The sequence below is a fragment of the Polypterus senegalus genome, chromosome 7, assembly GCF_016835505.1.
Source record: "Polypterus senegalus isolate Bchr_013 chromosome 7, ASM1683550v1, whole genome shotgun sequence".
In the NCBI taxonomy this organism is placed as follows: domain Eukaryota; kingdom Metazoa; phylum Chordata; class Cladistia; order Polypteriformes; family Polypteridae; genus Polypterus; species Polypterus senegalus.
The window spans coordinates 18,617,686-18,633,665 of NC_053160.1; the positions used below are offsets into that span (position 1 = coordinate 18,617,686).

General features: G+C 36.3%; 1 protein-coding gene across 1 annotated transcript in view; it reads left to right on the forward strand.

Moving 5' to 3' along the window:
• The window catches only part of melk (maternal embryonic leucine zipper kinase), a 53,129-nt gene extending 37,358 nt beyond the window's left edge, over positions 1-15,771 (forward strand). Inside the window, exons 14-18 of the mRNA XM_039758289.1 lie at positions 924-1,152; positions 4,738-4,834; positions 7,708-7,876; positions 14,669-14,772; positions 14,977-15,771. Of these exons, the coding sequence (XP_039614223.1) occupies positions 924-1,152; positions 4,738-4,834; positions 7,708-7,876; positions 14,669-14,772; positions 14,977-15,154 (777 nt within the window). The 3' untranslated portion in view covers positions 15,155-15,771. The remainder of the gene's footprint in view (positions 1-923; positions 1,153-4,737; positions 4,835-7,707; positions 7,877-14,668; positions 14,773-14,976) is intronic.
• Positions 15,772-15,980: the final 209 nt, after the last annotated feature.

Below are 15,980 nucleotides of genomic sequence, written 5' to 3' on the forward strand. Positions count from 1 at the left end.
TCTACTATTTATATATTATACATGTGATATTCTGACTAGCTAAAGACGCTCAACCTGTTTAGTCTTGGAGTATGAAAACTAGGCTTTTGTCATGTGTATAAAATTCCTACCTACATGTTTGGAGCAGGCTGCCACTGTCTCAAATCTCAGTCCATTGGGTATGTGTAATATCCATCCACATGGATATAGGTTGTAGTGAGCAAAACACAAGCTTCTTTTCACAATTTTCCTAAATTAAGTCCAAAGTTCATTTCACATGTGATTTATAATTATTAATATAATTAACCTCATTACGATAATCTGATTTGCAGTTTAATTTCACAGGAGACTTGCAGTATTCAGATATTTTACCTATTCTAACCATTCTCTTGTTGAATCTCAAAAGAGATACTTCCATATTAAAAAAAAAAAAGCAACTACGATCAGTAATCTCATTAAGGCCAATTAGATTACAGGTTATTCGTTCAGTATTATACTTAAGTAAAATTTGTAATTGAATTTTTTTTTTTATTTCAATTTCTGATAGTTTTTACCTACTTTTTATTACTCATTTTGTGTTAGTCGGTAAATACTCTTTCATAATTTGTTTAATTTTAACTTTTTCTATGAATTTCAGCAAATTGGCATTGTTGTATTTATTTATTTATTTTTTTCTTTTGGCTATATCTAAGCTATGTTTTTTTTTAATTTCTTTTTTTAAAACCATACTACTGTTAGCTATTGTATATTACTTATGCCTAGTATTTTTGCTTTTTTATTGTTTTATTGTTCACACTCTGATTTTCATATTTTCAATATCTCTAGTCTTTGTGTTTTTTTGTAACATTTCTATATATGTGTTACAAAGCATCATTTAGCATGCAATAAAAAGTTTTATTTTAAAAATACCAACATTTAATACATTTTTCTCTTTTGTATTTCAGCGAACAAAATGCCCATCTGACTCTAGTAGTAGAGATACGGAGTATATCACTTCCTGTAAACAGGAGTCTAGAAATGTTGAAAATAAAGAAAACATCAATAGTGTCTGCCAAAAAACAACAGAACCCTTTGTTCTACCAGCACCGAAGACTCCTTCATATAAGATGAATTCAACTGGAAAAAAAAATATTCTTATGACTCCAAATAAAAATACTACTGGCAATTTTAAAAGTAAGGATGCTTATGAAATAGTTTTTTTATTCAGTATCTTTCATAATAAACAGTTTTATATGTAAAACATTATAATCAAACAATACTTAGAAGTTGAGAAATTACCTTAAATATACATTATAGAAAACTTTCATTTGTTTTGAATACAGATTTAGGCAAGAATAACATTAAACCCTAGATGTAAATGTTCTAGACAAATACATAGGAGTTAGCAGTATGGCGAAAAAAAATATCTATGCAAAAACTAAAAATGTTAACTCTTTTGATTTATACCGGTATAATGTGTACATACTATTCAGAATGAAACTAACAGATATATTACTTATTACTTTAATACTTTACACAGACGCACCTCTTATTCACTGAAACACTTTCAACACTCTGCTCCTCAGACAGATTCGATTGCAGATATTCACTTCTCTTCACTTGAACTGATAAAAGTACAACTTCTGTCCCTCTTCCACTACTGCCAATCAAACATATGTGCAAGACACAGCTTCTTTATGTACTTCCTTTCTGTTTCAATCAACTCGCCAGTCAAGTTAAACTGCACAGCCCTCTATGTAATATTCTTAAAAGGGAAGGCTTGCTTATTACATGTGGGTCAACTACACAATGACGTTATCTTTAAGATACTAATACAAATAGATATAAATAACATTTCCATTTGTTCCCATGTTTTATCTTTAAACGTCTTCACAAATTCTCCACTATTTTTTTTTTTTTTACTTCAGAATCCATAATAGAATAAGAATTTTATCCGGTATGCCAGATCAATTTTATGTCATCTACTACTGCATGTCTGTTAGTGTGTAAAATTATCTGACTGTAGTTGAGCAAGCTGATTACTATATAAACAAAATAGTTGTAAAGCTTGAAATAACAACATACTTTTTATTATGTTTTATCAAAGGTTTTTTTTTTTTTCCTCCCAGAAAAAATGGCAGTCTATCCATAACAGAGAATCTGAAATTAATTAAACTCAATTGAATTGAAGGAGAAAATTACACTATTCTACGTATGACTTCCAGGCTTGTGTTTTATTGTTTCACACTTCTCTGTGATGGAGTAGTAAATCAATAAACTATCACTAAAATTAGAGCATTTCATTTTCAAAAATACCAACTGCATACTTCGATAATAGGTGAATTCTGGTGTAGTATGATGCCACAGCATTATGTTTCAAAAACGAGAACATTTTAAATTGAAATGTTTTTGTAAGTATGGAAATTCATCTTTTTAGTGAGAAGGACCTTACTGCTGAATGCTCTAAAGCCTGCCTACTTGCAGACCACTTGTACAGTATATTTGATGTAAACTGTGCTTTGTATGTTCCTGTGTTTTTAAAAAGACCACTTATAGAAAGAGTTTGACAATTAAAACCGCTCTGTCAACAGAGAATAAGTTCTTGAAAGTGCACACTGAACGGTGGAAAGACTGTTTATGAAATTACTGAACTACAGTATCTTGCTTGGACTCGCAATGAGTAAAATAATTATAATTGCTTTATAAAGGAATGGTAATTATACAAAACACTTTCTTGCCACATTCCTCTCTCTTTAAAGTCATTATGCTTATGTTTATGAAGAAACAGATACAGTGCATCCGGAAAGTATTCACCGCACATCACTTTTTCCACATTTTGTTATGTTACAGCCTTATTCTAAAATGGATTAAATTCATTTTTTTCCTCAGAATTCTACACAGAACACCCCATAATGACAACGTGAAAAAAGTTTACTTGAGGTTTTTGCAAATTTATTAAAAATAAAAAAACTGAGAAATCACATGTACATAAGTATTCACAGCCTTTGCTCAATACTTTGTCGATGCACCTTTGGCAGCAATTACGGCCTCAAGTCTTTTTGAATATGATGCCACAATCTTGGCACACCTATCCTTGGCCAGTTTCGCCCATTCCTCTTTGCAGCACCTCGCAAGCTCCATCAGGTTGGATGGGAAGCGTCGGTGCACAGCCATTTTAAGATCTCTCCAGAGATGTTCAATCGGATTCAGGTCTGGGCTCTGGCTGGGCCACTCAAGGACATTCACAGAGTTGTCCTGAAGCCACTCCTTTGATATCTTGGCTGTGTGCTTAGGGTCGTTGTCCTGCTGAAAGATGAACCGTCGCCCCAGTCTGAGGTCAAGAGCTCTCTGGAGCAGGTTTTCATCGAGGATGTCTCTGTACATTGCTGCAGTCATCTTTCTCTTTATCCTGACTAGTCTCCCAGTTCCTGCCGCTGATAAACATCCCCACAGCATGACGCTCCCACCACCATGCTTCACTGTAGGGATGGTATTAGCCTAGTGAGGAGCGGTGCCTGGTTTCCTCCAAACGTCACATCTGGCATTCACACCAAAGAGTTCAATCTTTGTCTCATCAGACCAGAGAATTTTGTTTCTCATGGTCTGAGAGTCCTTCAGGTGCCTTTTGGCAAACTCCTGGCGGGCTGCCATGTGCCTTTTACTAAGGAGTGGCTTCCGTCTGGCCACTCTACCATACAGGCCTGATTGGTGGATTGCTGCAGAGATGGTTGTCCTTCTGGAAGGTTCTCCTCTCTCTACAGAGGACCTCTGCAGATCTGACAGAGTGACCATCGGGTTCTTGGTCACCTCTCTGACTAAGGCCCTTCTCCCCCGATCGCTCAGTTTAGATGGCCGGCCAGCTCTAGGAAGAGTCCTGGTGGTTTCGAACTTCTACCACTACGGATGATAGAGGCCACTGTGCTCATTGGGACCTTCAAAGCAGCAGAAATTTTTCTGTAACCTTCTCCAGATTTGCGCCTCGAGACAATCCTGTCTCGGAGGTCTACAGACAATTCCTTTGACTTCATGCTTGGTTTGTGCTCTGATATGAACTGTCAACTGTGGGACCTTATATAGACAGGTGTGTGCCTTTCCAAATCATGTCCAATCAACTGAATTTACCACAGGTGGACTCCAATTAAGCTGCAGAAACATCTCAAGGATGATCAGGGGAAACAGGATGCACCTGAGCTCAATTTTGAGCTTCATGGGAAAGGCTGTGAATACTTATGTACATGTGATTTCTCAATTTTTTTATTTTTAATAAATTTGCAAAAATCTCAAGTAAACTTGTTTCACGTTGTCATTATGGGGTGTTGCGTGCAGAATTCTGAGGAAAAAATGAATTGAATCCATTTTGGAATAAGGCTGTAACATAAAATGTGGAAAAAGTGATGTGCTGTGAATACTTTCTGGATGCACTGTACATAAATAGGGAAAGACAATAAACACAGGTGGTTTGTTTAACATTCTAGGTAAATTATTGAGAAAGAATGACACGTGTTTAACATAAATTTCAGAAAATGCTTCAGTTTGCAGTTTAATGTGCATCTTCATACAAGGAGGCGCCTGTTTCATGCATGCAGATAACTTTCAGCCCTGTGTACAGTTTCTTAACAAAAACCTTTCTAGTGAACAATTAATTTCCGTGTTACTGTAATTTAAGCAAATCTATATCCTGGAACAACATACTTAAGTTTTCCAATTTAAAAAAAAATGAAAAGCAAAAGATTATTTTAAATTTTTTATTTATTTATTTATTTATTTTTTGTGTTGCAGCAGGAAATGTCTGTGTCAAAGAAACCCCAACGAAGAAGTATGCTGACTTAATCAATACCAATAATCTTGCAACATTTTCCCTTAGTCCAGAGCGAAGGTATGTGTGCATTTTAGGTGTCAGATGTAATTACTACACCAGAATACTGTTGATTTGTGGATGAGAAGTGTATAACTACACAAAAATAAATGAAAAGCAAGATGTGATTATTTGACAATGAGGCTAAAAGTATATATAAATAAGTAGCAGTCATTCTTAACATTTGAAGAATGCTAGAATTACATTCTTTCAAATAAATACTAGTATTAACTATTAATAAATATAAAATAAAATGTGGAAAAAGATGATCCGCTGTGGCAACCCCCTAACAGGAGCAGCCAAAAGAAGAAGCAGAAGAAGAAATATAAAATACTATTATTTAATGAGGTATCGCCCATAGCATGGCTGCTGCACTATTTTTTTATATTAACAAATTATAATTTTTCAACAGCAATGCTGTGTTTGCAGGAATGGAAATTAGCACATTAGCCAATGAAATAGCTGAATACATAGGTATAAACAAATGTTTTTTTGGTGTTCATGAGGAGCTAGATTTGGGTGAGGCAGAGCATTACCAACTACATGTAGCTGGCTCACTCCACTAACTCACTGAGCTCTGGAACCAACCTTCTCAAAATAGGATGAACTCTTCTTTACTCTGGAGTGACACTTGATTAAAGATGTCATGTAGGAGTGGGCTGTTTATTGAGCACCTACCTGTTTGAAGTAATTTTGGAGTTTGTCCTGAAGAACAAGAGGGCTGCCTCTGTGTCACTAAAAGTCACAGAGTGGAGAACTGTCACCGCCACATATACTTAAGTGCCAAATGTCAGCTTGGAGTGCCTGAAGGGTATCCTGGAAAGGGTCCCAGCTAGGGACTCCATAGTTCTGTTGGGCATCTTCAACACCCATGTGGGTAATGATGATGACACCTATAGAAACGTGTTAGGGAGGAATGGCCTCCCTGATCAAAACCTAAGCAGTGTTTTGTTATTGGACTTCTGTGCTAGGCATGGTTTGTACACAATTACCTCCATGTTTAAAAATAAGGTAGGTCATAAGTGTACTTGGTACCTGAGCATCAGAGGTACCATACCAAAGATCTATGATAGATTTTATAATCGCATCATCAAATTTGTGGCCAAATGTTTTGGGCACTTGGGTGAATAGAGGAGCAGAACTAACAACTGGTCACCACCTGGTGGTGAGTTGGGTCAGATGGTGGGTGAGGTGCCTGGACAGACCTGGAAAGTTCAAGTGAGTAGTGAGGGTGAACTGGGATTATCTGCAAGAAGCCCCTGTCCAGAAGACTATTACATCCCACATCCGAAAGACCTGTTCCTGCATTCTGGGAGGGACAGGGACATGGTCCGAATGGACCTTATTCAAAGCCTCCATGGAAGTGGTTGCCATGACCTGTGGCCTGAAGGCCATAGGTACCCCTTGAGGTGGCAATGCAAGGACGAAATGATTGAAAGCAAAGGTGAGGGATGTCATAAGGCTGAAGAAGGAATTGTGTATGGTTAGCACAGGAGACTTCTGAAGCAGCAATGAGGTACTGACCGGCCAAAAGGGCTGTGGCCTTGAAGGTCAGATGAGGGAAAATCCCAGGTTGTGAGGAGTATGGAGAGACCATGGAAAGTGACTATAGATTGGGCTCATAGACAGAGGATATAGTCTGTCTGTGAAAGAAAAATTTGAGGAGCTTCTGAACCCAACATACATGCCTTCTGTGGATGAGGTAGAGCCAGAAACTGATGGGAGATCAATGCCCGGGAGGTCACTGAGGTATTTAAAAAAAACCCACAGTGGCAAGGTCCCAGGGGTTGGATGAGATTTGCCCAGAAATGCTGAAGGCTTTGGACATTTTTAGGCTGACATCTTTTTTATAGAGGGCAGTGGTTCAAAGTCCACTCGCATACTTTTTCTTATATGGGGCAAATTTGGAATTGGCAGTTAGCCTAATGCCTTTTTGAATTGCAGGGGAAACCCCACATAGATGTGATAAGAACATGGAAACATGAACCACATGTGGATGTGGGTTATAGGCTTGGGGTGCCTGCAAAGAGACAGTGCTATCCCTCTTTACCACCAAGTCAGTCTTTTGGATAAAGTGGTTTCAGAACAATTAATTAACTTATGGCTGTGGGTGTGAGGGGCAAAAGAGTCAGTGTGTTTGTAAGGACATTCTAGTAGAAGAAGCTTCAAAAGATGTTGCATTAGCCACAAATGAATGGTTAATTACAAATATACAAGTGAAATCCTGACTATGATTTTGAGATGGATGCAATTAAAAATAGTCAGAATTAGGTGTAAAATGTTTGCCAATGTTGTAGTTTTCTTTGTTAAATGCAAAGTTTCATCATTTGCTATGTATCTCTTATTTGGAACTTGCAGGCATTTAAAATGTTCTTTGCTGCTTGCTAATTTGTTTTATGCTTTTTTCATTTGATGGCCTATTTAATGGATAGGTCTAGTCTCTCTGTAGAGAGCACTATTTCAAATGCAGCACTTTGTAAGACTGAATCACAGAGAAGTATTAAACGTAACAGACTAAACTGACATTTTAGTTTTATCACAGCTGCAATTAATTTACTGCATATTTTTGGTTAATTCACAATATCAAAATAAAGTCAGTTGTGTCTCGAGTATACAAACATGGTTAGATTAAGTACACTTTACAATTGGAGAACAACATGTCTTTGTTTGATTGTGTTCTAACAAAAAGATATTTTCACAAAAGTAAAGCAGTAAATTCTGCAGTGATAATATTAGATATCTGGTAAATGTTTGACATACGACTTCCATAGTACAGTATTTGACATTAGCAGTGTAGATTACAGATTGTAATGCATTTTCATTTAATGATAGGATACAAGTTTTTCAAAATGATTTTTCTGTGTTGATCTTTCAATATTGGTATTTTTGTTCAGGTCACGTTCTTTAGAAATTGACCCTGAACAAGATCATTTGGGCAGTGCACAAAAGAAAAAAGGAACAAAGGTATTTGGAAGCCTAGAAAGAGGGCTGGACAAAATGATTACAATGCTCACACCAAGCAAAAAGAAAGGATCTATGAAAGATGGACCAAGAAAAATCAAGGTGAGAGTATAGCTACTGACAAAAGCAATGATATCTATAAAGCTCGTCAGTTTGTTTGTTCTCTATTTTGTAACTAAATAAAGCTGGTATCTATTACTTACTTAGATTGCAAATATAATGCATTGATTTTACATAGTTTTAATAATCTATGCAACAAATACTGTATGCTTATTTACACTGCTTTTGAGCTCCTATATAATACTGAATATTTAATGAAAGAAGTTTTTTTGTTTGTTAATTTAGTGTGTTTAGTCATACTATATCTGCCAGAATTTATATGAATATTTTCACTGATGTCATTGAAAGTAAATGATTACAGTTTTAGTGAACATCAATTTTCTTTTTCCTTTGGATTTTAAATGTATTTTATTTAACTTTTTTCTTCCATCATTTATTTCCAACTTTGTTTACGGTGTTTAGGTGTTCTTAAGATCTTATAATCAAGTCTAGTGAGTATTGGGCTGCAAAAATTCAGGATTTCATCTTCTTGAACCCTACTATATATATATATATATATATATATATATATATATATATATATATATATATATACACACACACACAGTGGTGTGAAAAACTATTTGCCCCCTTCCTGATTTCTTATTCTTTTGCATGTTTGTCACACAAAATGTTTCTGATCATCAAACACATTTAACCAAATATAACACAAGTAAACACAAAATTCAGTTTTTAAATGATGGTTTTTATTATTTAGAGAGAAAAAAAATCCAAGCCTACATGGCCCTGTGTGAAAAAGTAATTGCCCCCTTGTTAAAAAATAACCTTACTGTGTTGTATCACACCTGAGTTCAATTTCCATAGCCACAACAAATGATTTTATTTGTCAGAATGCTCAAACCGTGGCACAGTCTTGGGTAGAAGTTTTAATGAACTTGTGTTGCACTTTATTGACACATTTGTGGCATTCATTCTAAATAGGTAGAGATGCTGGCCCCAGTATCTTGTACTCTGCGGTACAAGATATCAATATTTAGTACTGCAGCTGGGACCGAAATTAGCAGCATAATGAAAGTTTTTATAACAAAGGCATGAGTGTATTTTTTTTTTTTTTATATAAAGTCGGTGCTCTGCAGTCTCTAGATACAAAACAAAACTGGTGATTTCTCTTATGCTAATAGAACTTCAGAAAATGTAGTCCAAGTGTCATGCAGGTAGCTAGTACAGTAATTGGTTAATTTGCCTTCACAAGGTTTATGCACATAGGCACTAGGGCAAAGATATTTTGACATGACATTCCAGAATTAATTAATTTATTTTTTTTTTTATTATCACAAAGCAGGCACAGAGTTGCCACATAAGGATGATAAATGAGAGTGAAAGAGATGTCAGGACTTGCCATTTTCAGTTCAATTCAATTGTGTATAGAACTCTTTAGGCTAAAAAGTGCTTACACAGTGTGACAGAAGGCAAGGATGGAGTGAGGTCATGGCTGGTATGGACAATGGAAATATGGAAAATATTAGTGGATGGTTGGTGTCCCCTTTCAGAGATCAGAAGAGATATATATATATATATATATATATATATATATATATATATATATATATATATATATATATATATACTAATAAAAGGCAAAGCCCTCACTCACTCACTGACTCATCACTAATTCTCCAACTTCCCGTGTGGGTGGAAGGCTGAAATTTGGCAGGCTCATTCCTTACAGCGTACTTACAAAAGTTGGGCAGGTTTTATATCGAAATTCTACGCATAATGGTCATAACTGGAAGCTGTTTTCTCCATTTACTGTAATGGAGATGAGCTTCAACGCCGTGGGCGGAGTTTCGTGACATCATCACGCCTCCCATGTAATCACGCAGTACGTAGAAAACCAGGAAGAGGCCCAAAAAGCGCTGAAGAAAACATACATTATATAATTGAGAAGGCAGCGAAACAATAAGAAGCGATCGAGTGACATATACAACCATATTCATGAGTTCTGCTACTTCGGAAACAAAGCACGATGTAAACCTACACTTTAAATTAAGTTCATAGACAGGCTGCGCTGGCGTTGTAATTTAGTGCCTGACCATATAAGGCCGTCCGTCAGCGGCAATCCAATAGCAAACTGCCACGGGTAAATATTCACGGGTGAAGGACTGTCCTTATGCAGAGGAAGATGAGATGGTCAGGGTGGTGTTTCGTACAAACTCAGCGAAACTTTGAGAGAAAGTTTTAAGTGCCAGGACTAAGGTAACATTAAATACAGCCATGGACATTGCACGACATGGCACCAGCACAGCTGGGAACCTTCGATGCATGTACACCGAGCGGCTCACGTGAACTGACACAGTGCACAGATAAAAGCAACAGTTCCAAAGAGCTGAACAAAACCAATTACACAATTGAAAAGGCAGCAAAAATATGAAGCGCCTGATACTTACAAGCATATTCATAAATCCAGATACTGCGGAAACAAAGCACACGTTGGAAAAGTCAATGTCCCGCTAAAGGAAGACAGTGTAAAAAAAACCCGTGCATGCAGTGTGTCAGGTCTCAGATAAAGAAGAAGACGAGCTGTTTATTGATGCAGTAAGAAACGAATCGATGAATGAAACCTGTCATCTTTAGAACGATTGACAAACACGGAATGTAACTTGAACACAACACATCCTACAAATACGAACCTGATTGAAAGAAATAATGATAATCAAATCCTTGATGACAGCAACACTCAGTAACACTCACAAAACAAATACTGTATATTGACAGTCATGTTACGTTATTTTTAAAATGTTCCCTTTTCTTTTCTAGCTTTTAACACACTACTCTCCGCTGATACACGGTATATATATATATATATATATATATATATGTGTATATATATATCCCGCTCTACATACTCGAATAATGGATACTTTATTCGCCATCAATGATTGTTTTGGTAAAGCCATACTCAGTGTATTCATTAGATGAACGGTAAAAAGTAAGAGCGAGGAGGATGACTTATTGAGGCATGCAGGCTGTAGTCCGCGTCAACTCTATCTGAATTGCGCGATCACATTTGAAAAAATATATCTTTTCAAGTTCTATTTACTCCATATGTGTCAAAGTCAAGGCCCGCAGGCCACATCCGCCCGGCGTAATTATATCCGCCGCGAGATCATTTTATATACTGTATTATTGTTATTAATGGCACGGGGATATGAAGCACTGGTAACACAATAAACTACAGATCCCATAATGCAGCGCTTCAGCTGCCTTGCCGTCTCTTCAGTCGTTTCCTTACTTTGCGAAGGAAGCAGCTTTCTCAGAGCTTCTGCACTGTTTTATAAACGAACGATATATAAGAAAGTCCTTTTTCCTTGCTTCGCCAACGAAGCAGCCTTTTTATTTAATCCACGGGTTCTCCACTGTTTCATTGTTCATTTATTACGATTTTTATAGTTATTGTGTAGGTTTTATTTAATCCACGGGTATTTCACCGCTGCGAAGCGCGGGTATTTTGCTAGTGTGTATGTATATATATATATATATATGAAAGGCAGGGGGTGTTTATTTCTCTTGACTGTGTGTTCCCCCAATCCACTAGATGGCAGCATCCCTCTGGCATAACTCCTGTTCAAATACAGGATGGGGTTCATGGTGAGATTTAGTTCTGAAGGGTAGCCTTTGCGGAGGTCCTTTGGTGTCACTAGATGATGCTGGTGGGTGTTGCGTGTAGGTTGTCCTGTCAGATGAAGGTTCTGCCTGACCCAGAAGGGCTTCTTCACTACAGCACTGACAAACCCAAAGTTCTTCACAGATCAGGTTAAAAAAAAAAAAGCCAACTACCCCACCCAGGCGAGTTGGGGAAAAAAACAAAAAGGACAATGCTCACCTGGGAGGATTAGAGCAGAAATGAAAGAAATAAAGACAGAGGAGAATTACTTATTGTACAGAAGCACTGTGAGACGGTATTTTGTTTAATAAAAATGCAGGTAAAATTCCGTTACAATGAATATCTTTACAACGAAATTTTCATTTCCATTTATGGTCCTGACAGTTTCCTATATGACGCAAGTCTATAGAAATCTTGTTACTATGAAGTACATTCAGCAGATACTTTCATTACAATTAAGTGCCTAAAAGACCTTGAAATGCCTGAATGAATCATCCACAGAGCAGCTAGTTCTGTAGCCGCAGCTCAGTTGTGCACAACGATCCCCCAAACAGAAATATCGTAAATTTTTTTTTTTTCTTCGAACTTTCCTCGTACTGTTTTTTTGATGCTTTTGTTTTCGATGGTTTTCAGTGATACCTTTTGCTTATTGCTCGTCAACATTTGAAAAACATCCATCGGAATTGAACTCATTGTCCACCCTCCTATAGAAACAGCAGAGATGAAAAAATAACAGTTTATATTACAAAAAAAAACTTTACATTTTTGCAGCTCTCGATTGCGGCAAAAAGAAAAAAAGACGTTGCCAGTGAATTCGGAATTCACGCTGTCATCATTCTTGAAAGACCAAGCAAAAAAAGAAGAAAAATATCGGGTTGCAAACGTACGTGAACTGCTGCATTTGAAGACGTCAAAAAAAGCAGTTTTTATGTGGTTCAGTGATGCTTGTTTAAGAAACATGCCTATTAATGCGGCACTCATTCAAGAAAATATGGGGTTTGTAAACTATCTTGGGACCTCACCCAACTAGACAGCATGCCGAAGAGCATCCCGAAGTCCAATCTCCATGTCTATGGAAGACTGTTTATCTGTTGCCAGGGCAGCAGCAGGCTCAAAGCTATGCTGCGTCTCTCAAGCAAAGCAAACAGAAAAGATCTCGATGGCTGGTGCAAGGTACATTGTTAAATGCAGGTAACAGGATTACTTGATCACTGATCTGGCCACGACCCTGCCTGACTGCTGTGTCTGTGTGTAGCGAGTTGTAGATCACGTTACAATAAATAAGTTTGCCGTTCCTGTTTTAAGCTGAATAAAGCTGGTTTTGCAAAAGTATTGAGACTCAGCCTCGTGTTTTGGGGTGCAAGACAGGGACTTGATTTGCGCCTGTGTCGTTTCACTGCAAGGCTATGAGCTTGTTTTTGCCCTGCCCTGGCAACGGACAAACAATCTTCCACAGGCCCTGCAATCGTGCTTCGGGATGCACTTAAGCGTGTCGTTCTCGTTGCATGAGATGGGGTTGGGTGTCTCAAAAGAGTTCAGAAACCTCACAATATGAAAAAGAAAAGGAGGAAAGGATGATTCGGCTCCTAATTCATACTGTAACTCTGCTGCCCACAACATGCTTCTTCACTTAGATAATGTTCACGTTGAATTCCTCCCACCCAATTGCACAGCAGTGCTTCAGCCATTGGATTTGAGCATCATTCGCACCCTGAAAGTGTATTACTGCAAGGAAATGCTGAGAAAAATTCTCGTCAGCATAAGGCAGGAAAAGATTAAATAACACAAAAGAAGCTAAAGAAAGCACTATAGTAACAAATACAGAATCTCATTACAATGAAATTTTCATTACAGCGAAATATTTTTTAGGTCCCTGGGAGTTCGTCGTAACAGAATTTTACCTGTATTTTATTTCAACCTTAAACTTTACGATGAAGTTGGGTTTGGGGTTCTGAACTGCTTTTTACAGGCTACATCAGATTGAAAAATATAAAGTAGTAACATAAACATACAGTACATTGCCAGGCAACATATACATTCATAGTGGGACTTCAGTTTATAGATTTTTCTGATTAAACATCTGAGGAATTAACAGTTCTTTGCAACAAGCAAGGTGAAGAATGTCCAGTTTGATCAACTTTTTATAGAAAGCTCAGCCACATTAGCAGCTATAATAAAAATAAGCTGTGCCAAAGAACTTCTTATTCAACCTTGATTTAAATACTGAGGCAGATGAAGTATCTCTTGTACTGAGCTTCAGATCATTACAAATCATGGGGGGCATATAGCAAAAGGCTGTACCTCCTACAGTGGTTTAATGTAGTATGTAATAAATGTATTTTAATTAATCATAATGAAAAATTAAAATGCTTGCCTAAGTAAGTCAAAGTTCTGGTAAATAACTTTTGAGTTTTACTATCCAACTTTACTAATTGTAATCGCGATTAATGGTGCAGTCCTCAAAGTATTGACACCCACAGAAAGTGCCTAATCTACTCTATGGGTTTGTTTATTTAAAAATGATCTTTGTGCTATGATATTTTTTTGCAGTGGTGTCATTTATTATTTATTTATTTATAAAGCACTTTAAAAACAACATCAAGGCTGACCAAAGTGCTGTACAATAAAAACCCAACATATCAGACACACAAAACCAAACGTTAAATGAAACAGAAGCAAATAAACACATAAGAACTGAAGAGATTCTTAATAAAAAGTATACAGATAGCCAACATATCATACTGGGTTAAAAGCCAGAGAGTAAAAATGTATTTTTAAATAGGATTCAAAGGCAGCTAGCGAAAGTGCCTGCCTAACGTGCAATGGCAAATCGTTCCGGAGTTTGCATCGTGCCTTGGGAACACGTAAAAGCATCTGGTCTGCTGACCTGAGAGAGCGAGATGGTACATAAGGGTGCAGCAGTTCCGACAAATAAAGAGGGGCACAACCATTAAAGGATTTAAAAACAAATACAAAGATCTAAAAATGAATTTGAAAACTAATTGGAAGCCAGTGAAGGGAAGCCAAAATAGGGGTAACATGCTCATGTATGTCATAGAGGTGTGAAGTGTCATACTGTTAAATTGGCATTAAATCCAAGTTTAAAATTCTTGCAATATTATATCTGTAACTGATGGTTTGTTTTACATGTTCAATTTTATACATTTCAGACCCAGTATAATGTAACATCAACTAACATGGTCAATGCAGATCTAGTTCTAAATCAAATTATCAGCATTCTTCCGGAAAAGAACGTGGATTATACTCAGAAAGGGTAAATATGTAATTACATTTTAAAATGGGATTTTTTTTTTAAATTATTTTTCTTTCATTTTTCTACAAGATAGATACATTGCTGTTGCTCTTTTCTTTCTTTCTTTTTTTTTTTTTCTCGGTAGTTACCGAAAATAAAAATATGTCCTCAAGTATGAATTTTAAACCCCAACTTGAGTCTTAACGCTTTTTGTTCCTTCCTCAGATATACACTAAAATGTAAAACCCAGTCTGACTTTGGCAAGGTCACCATGCAGTTTGAGTTGGAGGTATGTCAACTGAGCAAACCTGAGGTTGTAGGAATCAGAAGACAGAGGCTTAAAGGAGACGCCTGGGTATACAAACGTTTAGTAGAAGATATATTAACCTGTTCAAATGTATAATGCAAAATAAGGTTTCATATTCAGATTTGCATTCATAAGCTATGCAAACTTGCATCTTAACTGTAGAAAACTGTATATTGTGAATAAATGTAAATTAACCTAGGCTATTACTTTTTATAGAGTTTTCATATTTACATGTGTATATTTTATATGTGTTTTGTGGTGTCTGTCTTTGTTTACACCTTTTTCTTCCTTAATAAAAGACAATCCTGTGGTTTGTAAATAAATTTGTTTATAGCACCCTTGAAGCAATTCTGTTAATTTGTACCTTAATTATATGCTTGTAGCGGAATATTTTTGTTATACTGTATTTACAAATCTGTCTCATACGATACATTATACGTCAGTGTACATGTTATTTCTATCTTTAATTTGCAGAATTCAGTTCATGTTTGTGAATTAAGTAGAATTTATTGGTATTATTAATTCAAGAGTTAAACTATGTGTACAGTAAAATTACAACCGATTAAAACTGCATGTTGTCTTGAAATTCTCTCTCTTTGAAGGCTTGTGCTAAACAAACAAGTTTTTTTTTTATATATATATTTTTTAACTTAATTCTGCAAGTGGAATGTTTAAAACAATTCAAAACTTTGCACATTAAAGAACTAAAAGTACTCATTCTTCATCATTACTTACATCTTGATGTTTTAAATGTTGTCTCCACAGTTCCTTTACTTAATTTTGTCATGTATAATGCAATGTGAGTTGCATTTTAATGGAAGGTGATGTTAAGATAGCATACTTTTAAAGTAGGTCTTTATACATTTTAATGTAAATGTTTTTTATAAATGAATAACACTTTAAGACATGATAACTAATATAT